The following is a 22,221-nucleotide window of genomic DNA, read 5'->3' on the forward strand; positions in this document are numbered from 1 at the left end:
ATGAGCCACAACCGTGTAGAATGACAGAAAAAAACACATGATGACCCCATAGTCAGCCACATACTACGGTTCACTGCTCCAGGCCAGGCCCTGGACAGAACTGTGATGAGACAGAGGGGTCCCTCTGGGGAGGGCGTAAAGGGGAAACCTTGTGGTTTTGCCAGGGCTGTAGTAATATAACCCCACAGACTAGGTGCCTGAAACGGAAATGCTCGTCTCAGCTTGGAGCTAAAAGCCCGAGACCACGGTATCTGCAGGTTGGGTCCTGAAGCCACGGGGCTGGGGGAGCTCTGAGCCCGGCGGCCTCTGCACTGGTCCCGATACACTGAGTCGCTTCCCATGGTGCCATGTGCTCAGGTCGCCTACTGAGGACACAGGCCACCTGTGGGGGGTCAGTGGCTCTTCAGGGGACAGGTTCCTGCCCACAGGGGCCATCAGAGCAGGGCCGAGTGTGAGGCCGGGGCCCAGGCTCCCCGCCCCGTGAAACCCACGCCCGCCCCAATGACTCTCTTCACTGCACGGCCACCACCACGCCTTCCAGGGAGGTTTTATTGTTTCACAACCATGAACACACAGAACGTGGCTGTCACAGCGAACACTCCAGACGGAAGACTCCGCCGAGCCGCCCCCGCCCCACCCCTGCAGCCCCTTCCGCACGTCTCCAGAGATGGCTGCCGCGTCCTTCCTCTGTGAACTCGAGAGTGGAGAGTCGGCATTTTAAGTAGCAGGAACCATCGGCAGCGGGGAAGCAGGAAAACTAGGGAACGGCTGATGGGAAACGGACATAAAGCCTCTCCCATGTGTGGTGACGTCGGGGTGGGAGAGCGTGCCCCCGCTCAGTGTCCCTCCTCCCCGGGCCCTGGTCACACGGGGCCCTCGGTGACGCCCTCCAGCGGCAGGCTGGGTGCGCTGTCCGCGGCCGGCCGGTCCTCTTTCTTCAGCGAGGTCGGCACTCGGAGGCTGACGTAGGGTTTGTGACAGGCCGTGTTGGCCAGAGGCGGGTAGTGCTGTCTGTAGCAGATGTACGCAAAAATGAGGCCGATGACTCCGCCAACAAAGGAATCTGCGCGGGAAAGAGCAAACGGAGAGCTGCGTCAGGACTCGCTCGGAGGTGGCCAGGTGTGTCCCCAGGAAGCACCTCTCCCACCCGCTCCAGCAGCAGGCTTGCTGCCCGGGCCCCCGACACACTCGAGAGAAGCCTGGCTGGGGGAATAAACCTCGGGGGCTCTGCAGGCGTTTCTGGACCTTAAACATCCCTTTAAAATGGGTCCTTGATTCCTTCCTCCTCCTATCTCTTAACTACGCACCTGAGCCTCGCGTGAGCTCAGATCCGCATTCCTGATTTTAAAAACTGATCTTGGAAGCAGGATCCCAGCCACCTCTGCGGAGCTGACTGCCTTCGCGGGCGTCATTTCTTTTTCTTAGCGAGTTCCCGCCGGAGGCCTGCAATATGGCCCGTGCTCCACAGAAGCCCAGCGGGCGCTGTCTCTGCCCGGGGGATGCCATTTCCCCGGGAAGAAATGAACCTTCTGAGTCACAAAGTGAATAAAATGTTTTACGATGCACCAGGACCAGCAAACTCAACAGACCTCCGGCCGGAGAGGCCTGGCCCCTCCTACAAGATCTCGGCAGGCTGGAGGGCGGGGGGGGGGGGGGGGGGGGGCGGCGAGGCGGGAGGGGCACCTGCAGGCGGGACAGCCCCCCACGGGGCAGTGCCTTGCCCAAGTGCACACTCAGCTGGTGCCCGAGAGACCCACCAAAGCAGCACGCCCACAACCCTCGGGTGTGGGTGTGGGTGCGGGTGTGTTCAGGTGCAGGCATCCTGTGCACACCTTTAACTGCGCCTATGGGTTATTCTTGCCCAGAAGATCCCAACACAACGTGACTCCTCCCCTAACAAAGGAAACTAAACTCTCGTGACGGCCGCCATGCTGCGCTGACCTCCCCCGGGTTCCGCTTCCGCCTGTCCCGTGGACCCCGCACACCTCCACAGGCACCAGCCGTACTTTACAGAAGACACTCAGGCTCAGAGAGGCTGAGGGGCTCTCCAGAGCCACCCCTGGATCATGACTGATGGGCGCGAACTCCAGGGCCCTGATTCTGCACCTTCTCAGGAGGTTAACAGACAGGAAGGGATCTCACAGGCTGCTGCTGAGGTGCCGGCCGTGCCCACCTGCTCTGGTGCAAGCAAGCGGACACGCTTCTGATCCTGTGCTGTCCAGTCCCAGGAGGAACACGTCCCTCCCTGTCGCCATGGCAATGCCCAGCATCTCCAAGCTGGCTTGACTGGAGGCCTTGTGGGCTCCATGACTCAAGACACTAACGTAAAAATCAACTCTGGCCAACTCGACAAACTCATGTGGTTGTTCATGTTCTTTTTACTCTATTTCTAGTCAAGCTTTCCGTCTCTGTGACTTTGACTTTCTTTAAAAGAACTTGCCCAGCCCATGTGGCTCAGTGGGAAGGAGGGAGACCGGCAAGGAGGAGTCGGCAATAATCCAGGCAACAAACAACAGTGGTTTGGACTAGACCGGGAAGAGGAAGTTGGGTTCTGTAAATATTTCGAACATAGAGCCAGTAAGAGAAACCAGGGAAAGTCACGGGGAGCAGAGGGAGGATTCCCTGGAGTAACAGGAAGCAAGGCTGTCCATGGGACAGAGCAGGGCACGCGAGGCAATGGCTATCTACTGCGTATGAATATGTAACCGAGAAACCAGACGTACTTCCCAAGATCACCACACACAGGTACTTGCACACTGGGCGCAGGTGCTCCCTTAGAAATCGAAAAGGAGTCATAAAAACCTCATCATATTACTGTTAACTGAAGTCTACAAGGAGCCGGCCTCGGGTTTAGCTGATGGCTGTGGGCTCCCCATGAATTCTCACCGTGATGGATGGCCCCCGCCCACGGTCGCTGGGCAGCTCAGTGCACCAAAGAAAAGCCACAGCTAATTTATCTCCATCAGGCGGCCTGCCTCAGGCACCACCTACGCGGCAGGCAAAGGCCTCTCGGTCTGTCCCTTCTGCGGGCTGGAAACCTTGAGGCTGCCTCGATTACTCTCTTAATAAATAAGTGTTGAATGAATACATCGTCCCACGCCTTGAACACTGCTGCTTCCTAACATGTAATAAGGGAAAGAAAAACAGAGCTGAGGTGCTGGTTAGCTCCGGGTTTCTCATCCTCAGGGCAGACATCTGGGCCTGGGTAAGTCTGTGTTGCGGGGGCAGTGCCACCTTGTACATTGTAGGATGTCTGGCAGCGTCCCTGGCCTCTACCCACCAGATATGTAGTAACCTCCACTCCCTGTTGTGAAAACCAAAAAGATGTCTCCAGACATTGCTAAATGTCCCCTGGGAGGTACAGTCTCCCTACCCGCAGCTGAGACCACTGGTGCAGAGTGACAGCTGGCTCCACAAAGGGGATTCAGGTAAAGTGAGCCTGGCTCAGCCCATCAGAGCATCCAAGGAAGGGCACACTCTTCCCATGGCTGAGTCCAGGGTACAAGCTGGGCAGAGGGTGGCGCAGCTGACCTGGTACGTGAGCCACACCAATGACCTGTGCCAACCGATGCACACTCAGTCCTGGCTGCAGAAGTCAACCATGACCTGTGCCAACCGATGCACACTCAGTCCTGGCTGCAGAAGTCAACCATGACCTGTGCCAACCGGTGCATACTCAGTCCTGGCTGGGCTGCAGAAGTCAACCGTGACGCAGCTCTGTCCCTCCCTCCAGCCCAAGTATGGCCCTAAACATCACTGAACATAATTCTCTCTCTGGTTCCCCATCAGCCCACAGAGCATTAATTTAATTCTCCCTTTTCTGTGCCAACTTCCCTCCTGTGCCAGTTGGATGGGATGAACCTGAGGCTCCACAGCCAGCAGGCTTCGGGGGCACCAGCTGCATGATGAGTCCACTGTTTTCCTGAAGCCAGGCACCAATTCTTCATTCTTTCGTCTGCACCAGTCCCAGCCAGGTGATGGGTTAGGACCAGGAGCGTGCAAGAGGCCAACCTCCCATCCTAGGTTTTCAGGATAGAATCTCCACACAGCTCTCACTGCCCTCCATATGGAGCAGAAATCTATTCAATTCAGAAACTGTCATCATTTCAAATCCAAAGTGGCTAAGTAAACATGAAAACCCAAGATTCACAGCTTCCAGAAGACAGTGTTCCGAGAACGGCTGCCTCTAAGTCGGCTGTTTGGGGAAAGAACACAATTCTGTCCCTTAGAAACAGGGCACTAGAGACCACCACCAATTTCACTTGTGCTGTGCGTTTTCACTTACAAAGCACATCCCGACCCATTACTGCATCCCGTCTATGAAACAGCCTGGGCTGTTTGGGACGTGCTGTTCCCCTGGTCTTACGGAGCCACAGTTCACGAGGGAGAGATGAGCAGAGTCTACAAAACACCAGCCAGCCCACGGCAGTCTTCATGGGAATATGCCTGAGTCCTATAAACCTCCATGATTCTGTTGGAAAATACTCCCGGTGCCAAGGCTGCTGTGGGGGTGCCGTGTGTGGGCTCAGTCACTCGCTCCCTGCTTCCCTCTCATGATGTAGCCTCAGGTTATCCAGAACCTGATCCAAGTCGTTGCTAAAAGCGGAGAAGGGAGGGCTCAGGGCCCAGCCTGCGGCCCTCCACTGACCACCCCCATCATGCATCCGCCTGGCCAGGCCACGCATCCGCCTCCTTCCCCTGCAGCCTCCACCCTCCACCCCCAGGTCGAAGCTACAGCTGGAGGCTTGTGATGCCCAGAGCGTGAGCCCCAGGAAGGTGGAGGGTGGACCTGAGGCCAGGGAAAGAGCGAAGCAGCTGGGGAGGTGCTGGGGGGGGAGGTCCCCGAGAGCATGGGAGAAGGCCCCCCAGCTAGGAGCCCCCCTCACCTGGCTTCAACTGCCTCACTACCCCTAGAACACACACCTAGCAAGAGGTGAGACGAGGGCGGCCCCACAGGCACTGGGCTGCCGAAACAGAAAAGGGGGAGAGCAGTGCATGTGGGCAGAGGGAGGGCAGGCAGGAAGGAGGTGCGGGCTGGATTCAGGCACATTTAGTTCAGTCTGTTTGCTTCAAGTTGGCACCCTGGGGCTCCTCACCAGGGCTTCTCAGACTTCATCATAAATAACAGACCTGCTTGTTAATAATGTAGAGTCCTGGCCACCATTCCTGACCCGCCCCCTAGAGTCCGATTCTGGGCTCAGATCGATTGCCCCGTAGGAAAAACAGCCCAGGCCCGTGCCCCCGGAAGCCACACGTCCTGGGGACCCCACCTGTCTCTGCTCCCTGTCTACTGTGGCAGGTGCTACAGCTGATCTGCAGAGGGACATGGTGTGGCTCAGTTTTGTTCCAGGAACAAGCCCCTCACTCGTTCTGTGATTTCTGACTACATATAAGTCAGCCTCCCCCCACCTCGCACGGCTGCTGGGAACATAGCCGGCACAGATCCCTGGGCTGAACATCTCTCCTCGGGAAGCACATCCATGGTGAGAAATACGTCCTTGTGGGATGGATGCGAGATGTGAAAGGAGCCAAAAACCATCCAGCGCCAAGTCTGGGGACTCAGGCAAGTGACCCAGAAGGGAAGTCACACACGGGTCCAAGGCCGAGGGCCCGCTCTCCCCGCAGGACTTGAGTAGCCCGAGTGTGAGGGAGAGAGGGAGACCCCCAATTCTGTCCTCAGCAGGGCAGAGTTAAGGCCAGAACCCCCCTGAACAGGCCCATTTCCTTTAAGACAATGTCCACTCTGTCACGTTACCTCCTCTGGTGTCCGACAGCGGGCACCTACTCCCCCCCACACAGGTGTTTCCACACCAGCCCTGGGGGAGGCGGGCAGGACTCACCTTGCCAGTGGTGCTTGTAGTCGCACATGCGGGACAGGGCGATCATCATGGCGCAGTACAGGGGCAGGACCGCGGCGCACAGCCTCCAGCTCTTCCCCCGCCCCGTCTCCGTGAAGCAGTGCAGCTTTCCGGCCAGGTAGAAGGTCGTGAAGCCGAGGCCCGAGAAGGCAACTGCCCGAGAGAAACAGCAGGTGTTACCTGGCAGGTGGTGAGTGGTGGGGATGCAGAGCATCCTGGGCACCTGTCTGCCATCATGCTGGACCCAGGCTCAGGGACGTGCTGGCACCAGGCACCACGTGGGCAACCTGAGCTCTGCTAGAACTGAGCTGGCATGAACTCTCACCCCTGAGAACGACCTCTCAGGCTTTCCTGGGATCAAATCTGTCCTATTTCATTCGTCCGTCCATCCATCCATTCATTCAACAGAGGCTTCACGGGTACCCGCTGTGTGCTAGGCGGGCACTATTCTATTCTTCTGAGGTGTGGTGAACAGAGGATGCACTGGACGCTGTGTCTGGTCTCAAGGGCTCACGGTCTGGTTGGAGGACATGGCCATGCTAACAGGTAACTTTAATATAATGTATTGAGCTCTATATAGGAAAAAAGTGCCCATAGAACAAGGCTGTGGTGACAGCTTAGATCTGGAGGAGTCGTCAAAGGAAGGGATTTGGGGCTCGGGGGCAGTCACAGAGATGGGACCAAATGCCACGGAGGAGTGAGTTGGGCGGAGAAGCCAGGAATCTCAAATTCTGTTTCCACTCTTAGAAATTATGTTGATTGGCATTTACAGTTGTAATGACAATACGTCTGTGCTAAATCCATGGTCAAGAGCGTGGAGCTGGGTGTAGCATGTGTAACCCCACACTTTTCATTTAGTCGGGTTTAAAACACAGTTGGGGTTCGGTGAGATTCCCGGTGGGTCTCCTGTTGGCTTAGAACAAGGATCCTCAGCTCTGGTGACACGCGGAGTCACCTCTAAAACCTGGGAAGCTTTAAAAAATGCCTCTAGCCAGGTCCCATGGCTAGACATTCTGCTGGTACTGGTCTGGAGTGGCCTTGGCGTGTGTGTACCTGTGTGTGCATGCATGCGTGTGTCCATGAGTGTGTGCATGTGTGTGTGTGAACCCTAACGGCACCCAGGATTGAGCGTAGATACTTTGGTTAAAGGCAGGTGCTACAGCTCCACCTTCTCGATCCAACTCACTCCTCCATAGCATGTGCTGGTCCCATCTCAGGGACATGACAGGCTCCAATTTCATAATAAACCTACGCGGTCGCTCTTTCACTGACATTTATGCAGCTACCGAGCCAGCATAACGCCCTGTGGCAAAGGGCTTCTGAGGCCCTTCTTTCTGGCCTGGGAGGCACACTGGGTAGCAGGGGAGGTTGAAACTCCCGCTTTTCCAAATGCTATCAGAAAGGAATTGAGTGAACCACACAGAATTCACAGGATTCCCCCATTTTTCCACCACCTCTGCAGGAGGTGCTCTCCGGGGAGCCTTCCAGCTCTGAGGTCCGGGACCCATCCAGGCTCAGAGTCAACTCAACTGGGAGAAAAGAAAACAGGAGGGTTTTGTTTGTTTGTTTTTTAAAGAAATGCTTTTCAACTCTAGCCAAACAACGCTGTTCTCTTCTCCAAGAAACAGGCCTCTGAGACGCCGAGGCTGTAAAACCTCGCACTGCCCTGGGGAACAAAGGTGATGTTCATGCAACTGAGCGGCTTCCCCTTAAACACAGCCTTGCCTCCAGTGTGACGGGAAGAGCACAGACCTCAGCGCTCAGACACGGGCAGGGCACGGGACGTCTGGGAGACGGGATCACAGAACAGGGCAACTGCATTCACATTTCCTAACGTTATTAACAACCAAAGCATAAAGAGAACCCTCTCGAGCCAGGGGTGAGAGGAGGAGACCGCCTCCCTGTCCTAGGGGCTCAGAACGTGTTTCTCTGCTCTGCAGAGTTTGAAACATGCAGACACAGACACGCACACGCACACGCACACCCACAGGGATCTGTGCGGAAGAGCATGTGCCCCTTGCTTTCAGCCTGGAGCCGGTTTCCTTGGCTGGAAGCAGCTGACTGTAAATATTTATATGTGGATCTGGCTGTGAAAAGCAAAGACGCTCTTGGAGCCTCTGAGCTAGAAGCAGATGAAAGGCTGGCTTCTCCGCCCTGTTGCTGGCATCCCCAGGGCTCACTTGGCTGTTGGCAATGGGGGCAGAGAAGCAAAGCACCACACACAGGTTGCTGGCCCAGGAAGTGACACAGGTGCCCGTGGACAGGGCTCTGTGCCGGCCTGGTCATCCTGAAAGGGGACAACTACTGATGCTCCCCTCCGGCTGCACGGATGAACTGCCAACGGTTTACAACGCCCCCTTTGCAAAGGCAGGTCTATTTGCTGAGCTGGGCCAGGTGCGTCGGGGTCGTCTGCCTTCCCTCCCCCATCTGACTTGTAAACCCAGTGAAAGACCAATGGGCCCCAGAGAAGCAAGAAATAAGAAACTGGTACACACATAAAAAAGCCTTAAAAACAAATGAGGTAATGATCAGGGGACAGACCCTGCTCTTAGGATTGTTTTCCACTTTGGCTCATTGTAACAAACCTCCCGCGATAAACTGATCATTCTTGGCTCTGAAAATGGAATTACGTCCTGAGAAGGTCCTCTCTACACATTTTCTCACTTCATGATGCTCAGAGAGCTAATGTTCTCTTCTCCAAGACGGAGGGTAAGTCTCAATGCTGAGGTTGTGAGAGGACGTCAGGGCGTCTCCACAAGCCCATCGAGCCAAGGCCATGGGAATGCGCAGGTGGGCCGGTGCCTGCGTGACCCCGTGCATGCCGCTGGGAATCGGGGAACTGGGCTCCCACCTCAGCCCTGTCACTAACTGAACCTATGATCTTTGGCGAGTCGCCTTCCCTCTTGGGCCTCAGTTTGCTTTGTAAAATGAGAGGCTGGACCTCAAGGGGTCATCACGTGATGCCCATGGGCTGGGCAGACGGTGAACATGAGGAAAATCTTTGGATGTGAGTAAACTTCTCTGCAACAGAAGCCCTCTCGGTCTATTTTCTGCTATTCCACCATTGCCAGACACTCAGCTCCAAGAATTAGTTCACTTTCTGAAAAGCCAGTGGCTCATCTTTGATAATAAATGGCAACTCACGCCCAGCCTCACTGCTGGGAGACAACTGGGAGTGGCGGGGACTGGGGGAAACCAGGGGAAACTGGCCTGCTTAACGATGCAGCTCTGCCTCCATGCCAGCTGCTGTCTGCCATGTGGAGATCCTGGTATTTATGGGAAATGTTCCCATTTTTATATATTAACAGCAAATAAAAAATTAATACAGTGCAGACCCAATGAAATTCATCTGCTGGCCAGCAGGGCTGGGTATGCGGGCTGCCAGTGTGAGAGCTCACTCGAGTTCTGCCTTCTGGTGCTAATTAACAATCTGCTGTTAAATAAATGACCCTCTAAGCCTGAGCTGAAAAGGACACATGTCCATTCGTCCCGACTCCACACCAGAGCCAAGGAGCACTTGATGCATTTGGGACGGTTGTGTTTAAACCAACAGAAACAGCAATCTAAGTTTATTATTATTACTTGGGGACTATGTAATCCACCCGGCAGTCGGGAGTGTTTGTGCTGTTGAGGGCCGTGGGTTCCTAAGACAGGCTGAGCATGTGGGGCGCTCAGTTCTGCCGCTTACAACCGTGTGAACTCCCCTTGGGCTTTGGCTTCCTGATCGGTACAGCAGGTGAGCAGCACTCGGCTCACCGAGGTGTCCTGAGGGTTAGCTCACGAGGACTGTAAAACTTTGCCAGCACAGCGCGTGGGACCTCGTGGCCACCCTCCCAACGCGCCGGCTGCCTCGGTTCCGGGAAGTTCCATCCTGAAAGAGAAGCCTCACAGGGGCCACGCTTCCCATCCGCAGCTCCCTGCTGTGTAACTGCAGCGCCTGCTTAGAGAGAATTCTAGAGCCAGGTTCTCAGCATCTGATAACCCTGCAGCCCCCGGGCTCTCAGCAGACGCAGCATGATCCTGGCCGGTACAATAGACAGACTTGAAGGCTGAGGGAGACGAATCGCTGGAGGCCTCTTTCCCCTCCCTCTGTGCAGAATGCCTGAGCTCTCGGCGGGAGCGTCGCAGAGCCAGGAGGCCATCCCCGTGCTGAGTGACACAGCTTTTCTCCCAGGGTTCCTCAGCAACAAATGCCATCGTGTCAGAACCTGCTGTGATGCCCGTGGCCCCAAATCCCTTAACGTGGCCAGTTTCTCGTTTATAGTTTTAAGTTCATAGTTGCCCAATCCACAGGTCAGCCTAGCTAAAATGCTCGTTCTGGTGTCTTTTTTATGACAAGCTCTATACATTGATATCCTAAGATATCAAGAGCTTTCACTTTCAATAAGAGGGTGGGGGAAGACGGTTACAAATCTTAGCGAGAAGGCGGGTTTACGGCATATCTAACGGCTGAACCATTCAACAGAGCTCGAGGAGAGACAGTTATTTATTCCTCAAAAAAATCAACAGAAGACCATGAATATCTGATGTAGCTACCCAGCCAGAGTTAAAATTTTAGGGAAAAACCTCGATGAAAATTACAGAATAGACTCAGTATGCACAGAAATGTTTCAGAAAAACCTCGCCTTCTGTCTAACCCATCAACAGAGAGATAGTTTTGCTCTGATGTAGGAAACAACAAGCGTAATCTTGTTAACTGAAGACAATTCTCAAAATCCTTGAAATCTTCTGAATCGCACATCAATAATTCTTTTGAATTTGCTTTTAAAGACAAGAGTTCATTGCAATTATTGATGGCAAAAATTCAACAACCTCAAGAAATCAATGAATTCAACTAGATAATTTGAGTCCTGATGAAATGATTTGATGTCCTGATATAATTTAGTAGCCCTGTTTTATGGAAGAGAAATAGAGGTTCAGGTAGGTCAAATTATTTACTGAAGGTTAACACAGCCCTAAAAAAAAACTGTGAATGATTCCTAAATAGAGACAAAAGATCACAGATTTCCTTGGCATAACTGCAGTCACATCACTGCTAACTGCATGTTTGTCTTTATACCCCTGTAGTCGTGTGCCCATCAGGGTCACCACTGAATCCCCAGAACCCAGGACACTGCTGAATGAGGGAAGTCACCTGTACGTGGTGACTGAATGAATATAAACATAACTGGACTCTGCCAGGTGCCCCTGCAACAGGCCAAGGCCCTGGGAGACAGAAAGACAAATACGGCTACGAAAGGTCACGCCCTCCATCCCGTTTCAGGCGGGCGATACTTAAGCTACCTGAGCCAGGTGCGACTTCCACCTCATGACTCAAATGACTGTGCAGTCCTGCTTGAGAAAGAGCAACAGGGACAGGGAAAGGAACCAAGACGCTCGTAATTAGTCTGAAAGCAAACGTCAGAGGCGGGAAATGCCAACAGAAGAAAGCAGACGATAAACGCCAGTCAGCATCTTCAGAGAGGATTTTGTTCTGAAAAAAAGTAAATCCCACAGGACACAATGCACAAAGGCGCTGAGGTGGTCTGAGGGGCAGGGAAGGACGGGCTTCGGGGGAAGAAAGTGGCCTTTGTCAACTCCCCGCTGCACGGATCCTGGGAGCAGGTGTGACATCGCCAAAGAGGAGGAAGGGTCTTCAAATGACAGAAGCCACTCTGCCCCCTCCCGCCCACCCCACACCGCTCAGTGAAAAATTCCTATTAGAGGTTACTCCTGGCCCTAGAGAGCGCTACGGACTGTCACCAAGACGGGAAGTGATTTAAATCCCACGACCACCTTTGCTTTTCCCCACCTGGATTACATGCCTCAATGATCTGAAGCATAAATATAAGAACCAACCTTCAAAAGGGAGAAATTACCCCGTTCCACATCACCGTTCGGGGAGCTGATAAAAGCTGGAGCAGGATTACATAAAGATAACATTTTTATGAAAAATAATTGCATTTTTACTTCCAAAGGCCTTGGTGGAACATAAATCGGACGGCGAGGTTCAAATGGTAATGTACACTTTTGAGAGACTAAAAAGGCAGCAGCCATTTATTTGCCCCATGTGTTCATGGCATTAGCCTCTCTGTGGGGTGCAGGGGCCTCCCAAGTCCTTGAAGCCTTAATCACCGGCACTGCCCAGCTACCTGCTGCACCTGCCTTTTGGGAGATGTTGTGCCACCTGCAATTTGATTTGTTAGGGAAAACCACCCTCTGACGGGCCCTGCGCCGTCTTCATTGGGGATTTCAGCTCAGACAGGAAGGGAAGGTGTGAGATAATAGAAAATATAGGTTCCTGGCAGGGCTCCTAAAACCCTTATTTCCTCAGTGGCAAGAGCCCTGGGGGCAGCTTTTATTCTAACGAGATGACTACAGGTGGGCTCCTGGGTGGGTCCTGGATGGAGGCTGGTGGCCGGAAGACCAAGTCATGATAGAGGCTCGGAGTTTTCAGCCCTGTCCCCCATTCTCCAGAGAGGGGGGTAGGGGCTGGGAATGAAATGAATTAATCAGGATACGTGATGAAGCCTCCACAGAAATCCCACCAGCACGGGGCTTAGAGGCTTCCAGGTGAGTAAACACATCTACGTCCCGGGAGGGTGACAACCCCCCACTCCACAGGGTCAGGAGCTCTGCTCGCAGGACCCTCCCAGACTTTGCCTGCGCGTCTCTTCATCTGGCTGTTCGTCTGTGTCCTTTCCCTAACCTTTCCTAAAGTGCTAAGTGTCAGTATTTCCCTGAGCTCTCTGAGCCGCTCTAGCGAACTAATCAAACCCAAGGAGGGGGTCGTGGGAACCTCAGGTTTAGAGCTGACTGGTGAGAAGCACGGGTGACACCCTGGACATGGGACTGGGCTCTGGAGCGCGGGGGCCAGTCTTGCGGGACGGAGCCCTTAGCTGGTGGGATCGGACACTATCTCCAGGTAGATGGTGTCAGAATTGAGTTAAACTGTAGGAGATCCGGCTGGTGACGCACAGAATTGCTTGGTGTGGGAAGAGCCCCGCACATCTGGTGTCAGAAGTGTGATGTGACCTAGGGTGAGAGTAAAGGAGAAACACTGGAGGAAAAACTGGGTTTTCCTACACAGAACATGAATGGCTGAGCTTCGATGAGATGTCGCCCCGGAGGTGTCTGGCTCCAGGCTGACCAGCGGGTGCAGTGATGCTGGCTGCTGACCAAACGGCCCAGTCACACCTTCTCAGCATCGTGTCTGTGGAGGGTGGAGGCACGTTGGCCTCACATTACTGTCCTGAGCTAGGTGAGGCCGGTCATTGTCTGTTCACTGAAAACAGCTGCAGGCCCCCTAGTTTCGGGACAGAAGCCCAGAGTGACTGGGCAGCTGACAAGGTGGCTCCCCGGCGAAGCTTCCCCCAGGCTCCTGGTCCCTCTGCTCCTCTCTCTCACCCCCGAGGAAACTGACCATAACCAGGACAGCACCTCCCTTATCTGACACAGCCAAGTCTCCCCGTTACGTACACAGCCCAGATTCAAAAAAATATTTTTTTTTAGTACATACTGTAATTGTGGATTTTCTTAGTTTGAAGGCCACTTAAATTTGGGAAAGCAAATGTGACATTTTTATCTCCCATGACCTTGGCAGACACTGATAACTGATCAAGGGGCTGTTTATCGAGGAAGCCAGTCTTGGGCTCAGAACCTTCTTCAAGTGTCCAAGCAGCAGCTTGCCCCACGCACCTGCTGGCTTCTTTTAAATCATCTCCTCTGGTACAGCACAGAACAGAACTCTCCCAGGCGTTGGAAGACGTGGGTGCCAGGTCAGAGCCGTGTCCCCCTCAGTGTCTCATCTACTCGCCAAACGGGGACAACATCTGCCTCATCCAGCTCCCACAAAGCATGGTATTTGTAGTATTTTGTGAGCGGAAATTCAACATGCAAATGAAAGGTGTCGTTAGTAAGGCCGAGGAAATGAAAACCAGAAATGCTAATGCTGACGCTGGTCTCGACCCCAGGCCTGTCTGTGTTGAAGCCCATGTCTAGCCCTCTTTCCCAATACAGAGATGCCAGTAACTACCAGACCCAGGACTCTACATCCGGCGGGTAGCAATGGAAAAAACATCCTCGGGCAACGATGAAAACAAAGTGCGGCACCGTCACGCTCACAACACCACAGCAGTGAACACGGGTGAACCCGTGACACATGAGTAACTGGAAGATTATCAAAATATATTCTGCATGACTCTAATTACGTAAAGTTCAAAAGCAGGCAAAATTAAGCAACATATTGTTTAGGAATGTGTGTGTGTGTAAGACTACCTAGAAAAACAAAGAAGTTATTTTTAAAATTTCAAGATAACGGCTACTGTGGGAGACAGAACAGTAAGACACCAGGGAGGGTTACATTGGATTTTAAGAGTACACAGTTAAATTCTATTTCTTAATCTAAGTGGCGAGTACATGAGGGTGTTTTCTATTGTTAAATATTATTTAACAGTAGTAATATTATGTAAACCACACTGATATGCTTTATATATGATCCTGTACATATATTTCACTCTTAACCAACTATCCCTGTAAAACCACGACAGCGGACTAAGAAAATTATATGTCCAGGAGCCGATGCAAAATTACAGCCTGTCAGTGAACGGTTTGCCCGGTGACAGGGACTATTCAGCCACCCATCTGCTCATCAAGCGATTCTGATCACATAGGGAAGGAACAGCACGTTCTGGTCCCCAGCCCCGTTCTTTCATCGCAGAAGCTGAACAGGAGCAGCCCCGTGATGCGGAGCCGGCACTGCGCACGCCAAGGCCACGTGCGCCAGGCAGGCAGCACGCCGGTGGACACCAAGTACTGGATCTCCTGTCAGCACCTGCTCAGTATCGTAATTACGGAGCCTTTCAATTGCATTTTTCATAACAACAGTGATTTGTTTAAATCCCAAAAGAGGAGCAATGCTCCTGGGGAAAAAACAACAAAGGGAGCCGGAGGAACACCACCTCATTACTCAAGCACAATGAACTCTGATGACATTTAATTACGGGCAGTGTTGGGAGGCGCCCGGTGGAACGAGACCTGGCACTCTCCCCAGGCGCTTGACTGATCCCTCAGACGACAGAACCCAGGCCGAGGACTCTGAAAACAGCGATAGGGAGAGAGAGACGCGGGGGCTCTCAGGCCTGTAACGGGGCTAAGGCAGAGTAAACGAAGCCGCCAGGTCGTCTGTCACAGACCTTACCATGGGACGTATTTCGAGCGTAAGTGCTGTTTGGGGTTTTTAATGCCACTATTTCTTCAGGGTGAACAGACAGGCCTCACTCCTCTTCTGATCTGCTGCAGCACAGGCCAGCCTGGCACCTCCCTGCGAGACTCTGGAAGCCTCAGGCGACCACAGGTCTCAGGAGGCGCCAGGCTGGGGACCCGGGTTACTCTCAGGGACAGGCAAGCTCACTGGCCACAAGAGTGACTTAAAGTGAATCCACTCAAAACAAAGAGCAACGCTTCATATAAAATAGTGATAATATGTGTTTGAGATGCCCACTCAAAAAGGTAAACTCAAAAGCATGAAAATAAATTTATCGTATATTTAATACAATAAGGGTTATGATGTCAACTAAGCCAATATTTAGAATAAAAAATAAATCCATTTTGATGGCCTCTGACATCATTTTGAAAAGTGTGCAAGAGGGTGTTTTATAGAATATCAGCAGCGTCCTTCTGTTTCCCTCGATTGCATCTCACGGTTCTTTGATTTTCAAGCCAGTCTGTCCTGCAGCAGCTCTGCGGGCACATCCTCTGATTCGCTCCCTTTCGGTCGTTAACTGGTCTGGTCCAGCGGCTCTGCGGCATCCTCTCACTGACTCCATGAAATCCTGCATGTGCCTCAGGACGTGCCGTTTATCGTCCCCTTGGGTGTGTCTGCGCTGTGCTCATATTACAACACCCCACAGCCCGCGGGAGCTGAGCGAGGGCGGGAGACCCGTCCGGGGCTGGGATGGATGCTTGAGGGCAGGTTAACTTCAGAGGTGACCAACGCATGACTAATATTGATCTTTAGCTTCCCTGTGCAATTCCCATTACACAGAACCAGGTAACGAGAACGTGGGTCGAGAGCCCCGACGTCTGCGCCCCTCCCGTTCGGTGGAGCTCGGCCTGTCCCGTGTCCATCGGCAGGAGCGTCCGTGGGGTCCAGTCTCCGCACTGCAGTTCTCGGCTCTCCCTGCACCACCTCCACCAGCCGCAGTCCTGCCTCCCGGGGAGCCCCTCGCAGGGCCCTGGGACCAGCGGGCCGACGGGCCTTTCCGATCGCGGGCAAACCTGCAGTCGTGGGGAAATAAGGCCGAGAGGGGACGGGGGCCTGTGCTCCGCAATGCAGAGCAGGTCACGGATTCGCTCAGGCCCTGTTTTTAAAGAAAGGCAGCAGAGGAGCAGCCGCTCGTCGGTCGGCAGCAACGTCCGTCCGGCCCACCGGCCAGGCTGCTTCCCGGGGAAGGAGCACCGGAGCTGCGCTGGAGCCCAGGAGACGGGAACGCTCGGGAGGCTTCCTAACGCACCGCAAGAGGCGATGGAGAGCGTGGAAGCCCCGCAGCCGGCAGGTCCCGCCCGCCCTGGGCGAGGGGGTGACGGACCGCCCTCACCGGCTACCGACTTCATCCGTTAGATGAAGGGGCTGGGGTTCCGTGGAAGCCCATCAACTAGAGGCAGCCAAACACCCGAGTCCAGAGGAAGATGACTTGCTCCCTACCACAGCACAGGTTTTCGTCAGCGACCGAGAATATGACCCGGTGGGATTGAGAAACAGGGGCAAACGCCACGAGACACACACCTCTCAAAACAGTGGCCATCAGCATCGCCACCGGGGCCACACGGCTGAGGTTCTGTCACGGAGCGATTATCTCGACAAACACGTCCTGCGCCGGGCCGGGCACCACGCTCGGCTCGGACGACCAGACAGACTTGGGTCTTGCCTTATGGGATGCACAGAAATAATTACCAATGGTGGTTAGGAAAGGAAGAAACAGGCTTCCGGAGGAGAGACAGCCTGATGGGACCTGGGGAGGCTTCGCTTTACGTCAGATCAGAGAGGGCGCTGGACCGTCAAAGAGCACGAGGAAGTGTCCAGGGTGGGACAGGGCAGTGTCCAGCCTGGGAGGAGAGCGGGATGCAATCAGCAGCCGTCGGGTGGCCGGCGCCTGATCCCTAGTGAAGCCCCGGGCATACAGGTTAGCCCTACGCCTTGCGGACTTGTCACTCGTCTCTCCTGCTGCTCGTTGCCTGTTTCATTTAATGCTAAAAACCACCACAGAACTGCTTTTCTAACTCTTTGCATCTGAACTTCCGCAAGGGAAACGAGGCAGAGGCCAGGCACGCAGCAGGAACTGAGTGAAGATGGGTCTCCAGAACCAGAGGCGGCTCCAGGAGGGCTGGGCACGCGAGTCCAGCCTTGGAAGGTGGGTGGGTGAGAGAGACATTCATTTTCTCACGCTGTTCTGCGCCGGGGGTGGACTGGCGAGGGCCTGGGGCACGTTTCCTGGAGGGGAGGAAGTAGGCCGTAGACGCTGGCGGGTCACAGGGTCCTGACGCTGGTTGGTTTGAAGGAACATGCTCTCCTCCAGCTGGGTAGGAGACTGTGATGGTTGATTTCACGCGTCAGCTTGACTGGAGCACAGGGTGCCCAGATATTTGGCTCAAAATCACTCCTGGGTGTGTGTGAGGTTGTTTCTGGGTCGGCATCTGGACACCGAGTAACAGACTGCCCTCCCCAGGGCGGGGGCTTCACCCAGTCCACCCAGGGCCTGAACAGAGCACAAAGGTGGAGGAAGGGCCCCGGATGGGTGGCTCAGAGGTTGAGCGTCTACCATGAGGTCAGGGTTCAATTCTGGTCAGGGCACTTGCCCGGGTTGCGGGCTCGATTCCCAGGAGGGCGCGTGCAGGAGGCAGCCGACTGGTGTCTCTCTCACTGATGTTTCTCTTTCTCCCTCTCCTTCCTCTCTCTCTAAAAAAGTCAATAAAAACGTATTTTAAAAAATAAATTTAAAAAATGGTGGAGGGAAGGGGACACCGCCCTCTCCCTGCCCAACCGCCTGAGCCCACACATCGTCTCCTGCCCGTGGACTGGGACTCCTGCCGTCTGGGACTCACCCCCCCAGCCCTCCTGGGCCCCCAGCCTGCAGACAGAGAAGGTGGGGCTTCTCAGCCTCTATAATCACATGAATTATTTAGTATGATTCCTTCCAGCGAATCTCATTCTATATACGCCACTGGTTCTCCTTCTTAGGAGAACCCTGAATCGCACAGAGAGAAAACACAAACTGGCTCAAGCCTGGTTCGGGGAAATCCCCAGATTAGACTCCGCAATGAATTATTAAAGAGACTGCTCAGCTACTGTGAGGGAGGCAGGTCCCCACACTCTCAAGGCTGGTGCCACAAGGAGCGTGGGGCACGTGAGCGGACGGGAAAGGAAGACTGTGCAGTGTGCCTCGGGGGTCAGGAGGTCGCCCAGGTCAACGTCCCGTTCCCAGGGAAGATTTAAACGAAACGCTGAAGGACGGCCAGGCCTTTGTCCAGCCCAGCTTCACGCTGCCGAGCGAGGGGATGAGACAGCCTCCCAGGGACCCTCAGGCCTGGCTCCTCTCACCACGGGAGCTGGCAGCTGTGAGGGTGCCAGGGCCACCTGGCTACACCCCTCCTCTGCCTCAGCCACCTACCTACAGGCAAGGACAGTGCTGCCCGAGCAGGTAGGATCTAAAAGGTGTTGGTGCTGAAGATCCCGGGTGTCCCGGGGACACCCCTCAGCTGTGGCAGGCAGGTGCGGGGTGCTCGTGGGTCCTGTCGGCTCCTCTTTACCCCACCACGGTGGCCCTGTCCTGCCGCCCACACCCACCCCGCTCAGTGCCCTGCCCATAAGCTGTAGAGACCCCACCGTCTCCCTCACCTCCTCTGTGGCCGACACCTCCTGTAGCAGCCTCTTAGGAGCCGGCACGCAGGTGCCCCCGGAAGGAAAACTCCACCCGAGCGAGGGCTGCGAACACGTGAGGAGTTTCTGAAGACTCTGAAAATTAGGTCATTGTTTACCAACAATCAGGCACCTCCCGGTTCCACACCCAGGACCCATGAAGCCTCACCGACAGTCAGCCTGCGGTGGGTTTTGTAGTGGCTGTTACCGCATGTAAACCTTTTAGCAATTGATTTCTCAGCAGCAGCGACTGAGAAACGAACACATGGGCCAGATGCATGAAAGAAGCTAAGTGTACTCGACAAAGTCACTTATTCCTGGGGTTTCACGGTTCCTGTGCCAGGTCAAAACGCTCCACCACCACCTTCTTTTCTGGGGCAGGCGGCCAGCTCCTCTGCAGAGACTCACGGGGCCACACCTGTGCCATTCAAATCCCGTCTCTCAACAGACTGAAGGAGGCCCCTAAACAGCAGTTCCCAGGAGCCTCGGTTTTTATGACAACCGTCCCAGCTGTACTCAGAGGTCCTCTTTGCATCTGTAGCAATTACCGCCGTAAATTATGCTGTTCACTCAGAGAACTGTTATTTCTGCTCGCAAGTGTTCGCCACCATCCAGTGGGCAAAACAATGGGGGAACAGAAGGTAATGCCTGGCCTGTGTGGCTCAGTGGTTGAGCACTGCCCCATGAACCAGGAGGGCACCGTTCGATTCCTGGTCAGGGCACATGCCCAGGGTGCCGGGCTCGATCTCCAACAGGGGGCATGCGGGAGGCAGCTTATCGATGTTTCTCTCTCGTTGATGTTTCTATCTCTCTCTCCCTTTCCCTTCCTCTCTCTGAAATCAATAAAAACATCGAAAAAAGAAGAAATAGCAGGTAATGACTTTCAGCCCCACTGCCTAAGGTCAGGCTCTGACGGGCAGTGTGTCTGGCCTGAGCTGGCTGACACACTGGCTGACCTGGCTCTGGGGACCCGTCTCTGTGAGCTTTCTAGGTGTGGGTGCGGCCGCTGACCAACGTGCTTGGCCTCCCCACGTCTAAGCCTCAGGCCGGCAGGCAGGAGCCCCCTGCTGAGCTCACGAACGAGGGCAGGTCCCGAGACCTTGCTCAAGAGAGGGCTTCGGACACACACACTGGTCTTCAAGGCTGATCTGAGTGGACACCATGATTCTTAAATGCACAGCAAGCCACGACTGAAATTTTTTTTCAATTTTTTACTTTTGCTTTGAAAAACTGGAAGACACTGAGTTTCTGAAGTGTCCAGATCTGTACTTAGAACCAAATTAATACTGTGAGAACCGACACAGACGGAATGTGTTGACTGAATATGCCACAGAACTCACAGCAAAACACGCCAGGAAGGAGACGATTAAGAACGTAATAAACACACACCTTTCCTTTGGGAAATAAACCTGAGCGATACATTGTAGCCTGCTGCCTCCTGAGTTAGAAACAAACACATTCGAATAGATTCCTGTCTATTCAGACGCTGGTTCAACACACAGTAACCGCTGAGGGAACAGGGATGGGGCCCAACAGGATGTGAAACATGGGAGACGGGCAAGTTCAAAGGCCAGGGAAGGAGAAAATAAGAACATCTCGTGTCGAGGGAGCTGTCGAGAGCTGGGCTCTGAGGTCAGGGTTTGGGTGAAGGCAGGCGATCTGGGCCTGGACGCCAGCTCCGTGACGGGCGGGCTGTGTGACGCTGGGGCAATTATCCTCCTCACCTGGATCAAGGGCTCGTAACAGTACTGACCTCACAGGTACGCTGAGGATGAAGTAGAGTAAGTCCTTCAAAGCCAGGAACACAGACTCTGACATATTTTCTGTCTAACAGATGAGAGCCAGCTGCATGATCATCGAAAAGGCAGGGTGACCGGAGGGTGGGAAGCGAGGGGGCGGGGGCAGGACGGGAGGCTGACAGGCGGCAGGGGCCGGGCACACAAGGCCTGCAGACCGTGCTAAAGGGGCTGGGTGGTCCTTCAGCCGCCCTGAAGCTGCTCAAGGCGCCTCAGCTGTGGAGCAGCGGGCAGCACCCTTCCAGAACGTCAAACCCTTCAAGGGTTTGGGATGCTGCTTCTGCGTCTACAATCCCAGTGCCAAGTCTGCTGCTGGCACAGGAGGACGGGGCTGTTTAGCACTAATTAGCAGACTCCAGAGGCTGATGGAAGCAAAGAAGCGCTGGTGTGAATCATCCAGAGGCTGCAGCGACTTGGCTGTGGAATGATCGGTCTCTTTCTCCTCCAGTGGACTCCATCCTAATTAAGTTGGCTCCAGCTGACATTCAAATGACTCTGCATTTCCCAAGTCCATGCCAACGGAGACGGGAAAGGCAGCCCCCGACCCACTGGGAGGCACAGGGCAGCAGCCCTGGGGTGAGATGGTTGCCGTGGAGACTCCCGTGGGAATGACGTATGTATGTTTATATGTTCTATCCAAAGGGAAAGGAAGAATATAGGTTTTAAAGATGTTCATACTAGACATGAATTGGAGAAAACACAAAGAAAGGGCCTGGGGTCCTGACCCTTAAAGGCGATGTTTCCACAGCAATGCTCCAGCTGGGGATGGGCGCCCACCTCAGGGTCTGGACACTTTCCTCCAGAGAAGGGTTTTGTGAAACACTGTTGGCTCGTGATTGGTTATTGATTGATTTCTCTCCTTTCCTCCCCACATATCAATCCATTAATCAATCTACTCATATCCCAAAAGATGTCCATTACAGAGGACTGTGGTAATACGAATTTTTATTGTTAAAATACATGTAATATCTTGAGTGATCTTTGGGCCCAAACTGGAAGACTGAGGTAAAAGCCAATGGTTTGAAACAGTGACAAGAGGAACCCACAGGAAAGAGCTGTCGAGCTCACAATTCCTTCCCAGTTCAACTGCCCGTCATCACCAGGGGCCAAGAGCGAGATCGCGGTTACGCAACGTTTCCCAGCTGGGCTCGCGGCCCTGCGTCCACAAGAAGTCTTTACGTGAACGAGAAGATGAAGTGACGAGCAGAGGGCATTTCACAATGACAAAGGGTCGAGTTATCACGAACACGTGACATCGTAAACGTGGATGTGCCCACACAGGGCTCCAAAATGGTGATGCAAACCCAGCAAAACTAAATGGAGAAGCGGACAAATCCATGACCACAGCTGGAGATGACCAAACCCTCCTCTCATTGATCAGCAGGACAATGGGACCAAACAGAAAGCAAGGGCCGAAAACCCGTGAATCACACCGACACATGCAGGGTGCCGCCCAACAGACCCAGAACACACTTCCAGGGCTGCGTGGAACCGCCACTGAAATAAAGTACTCGCGAGGCAATGAAACAATCTCTACACATTGGAAGTGAAAACATGCTTCTAAATAACCCAGGCATCAAAGGAGAAATCACAAGGGAAGTTAGAAAACATTCTGAACACGGTAACAATAAAAATACAATATATCAAATTGTGTGGGGTACGGTTAAAGCAG

At 53.9% G+C, this 22,221-nt stretch overlaps 1 protein-coding gene across 4 annotated transcripts in view; it reads right to left on the reverse strand.

Moving 5' to 3' along the window:
- Positions 1 to 516: 516 nt before the first annotated feature.
- PLPP4 (phospholipid phosphatase 4) overlaps positions 517 to 22,221 on the reverse strand; it is a 44,587-nt gene continuing 22,882 nt past the window's right edge. For 3 of the 4 annotated variants that reach the window (XM_081158482.1, XM_081158483.1, XM_081158485.1), the window contains 2 exons: positions 5,841 to 6,011; positions 517 to 1,063 (listed from right to left, as the gene is read on the reverse strand). In XM_081158482.1, coding sequence (XP_081014608.1) covers positions 718 to 1,063; positions 5,841 to 6,011 — 517 coding nt within the window. In that variant the 3' untranslated portion in view covers positions 517 to 717. The remainder of the gene's footprint in view (positions 1,064 to 5,840; positions 6,012 to 22,221) is intronic. The other variant, XM_081158484.1, reaches the window with a different exon arrangement.

Source organism: Miniopterus schreibersii, assembly GCF_964146895.1.
Source record: "Miniopterus schreibersii genome assembly, chromosome: 14".
In the NCBI taxonomy this organism is placed as follows: Eukaryota; Metazoa; Chordata; class Mammalia; order Chiroptera; family Miniopteridae; genus Miniopterus; species Miniopterus schreibersii.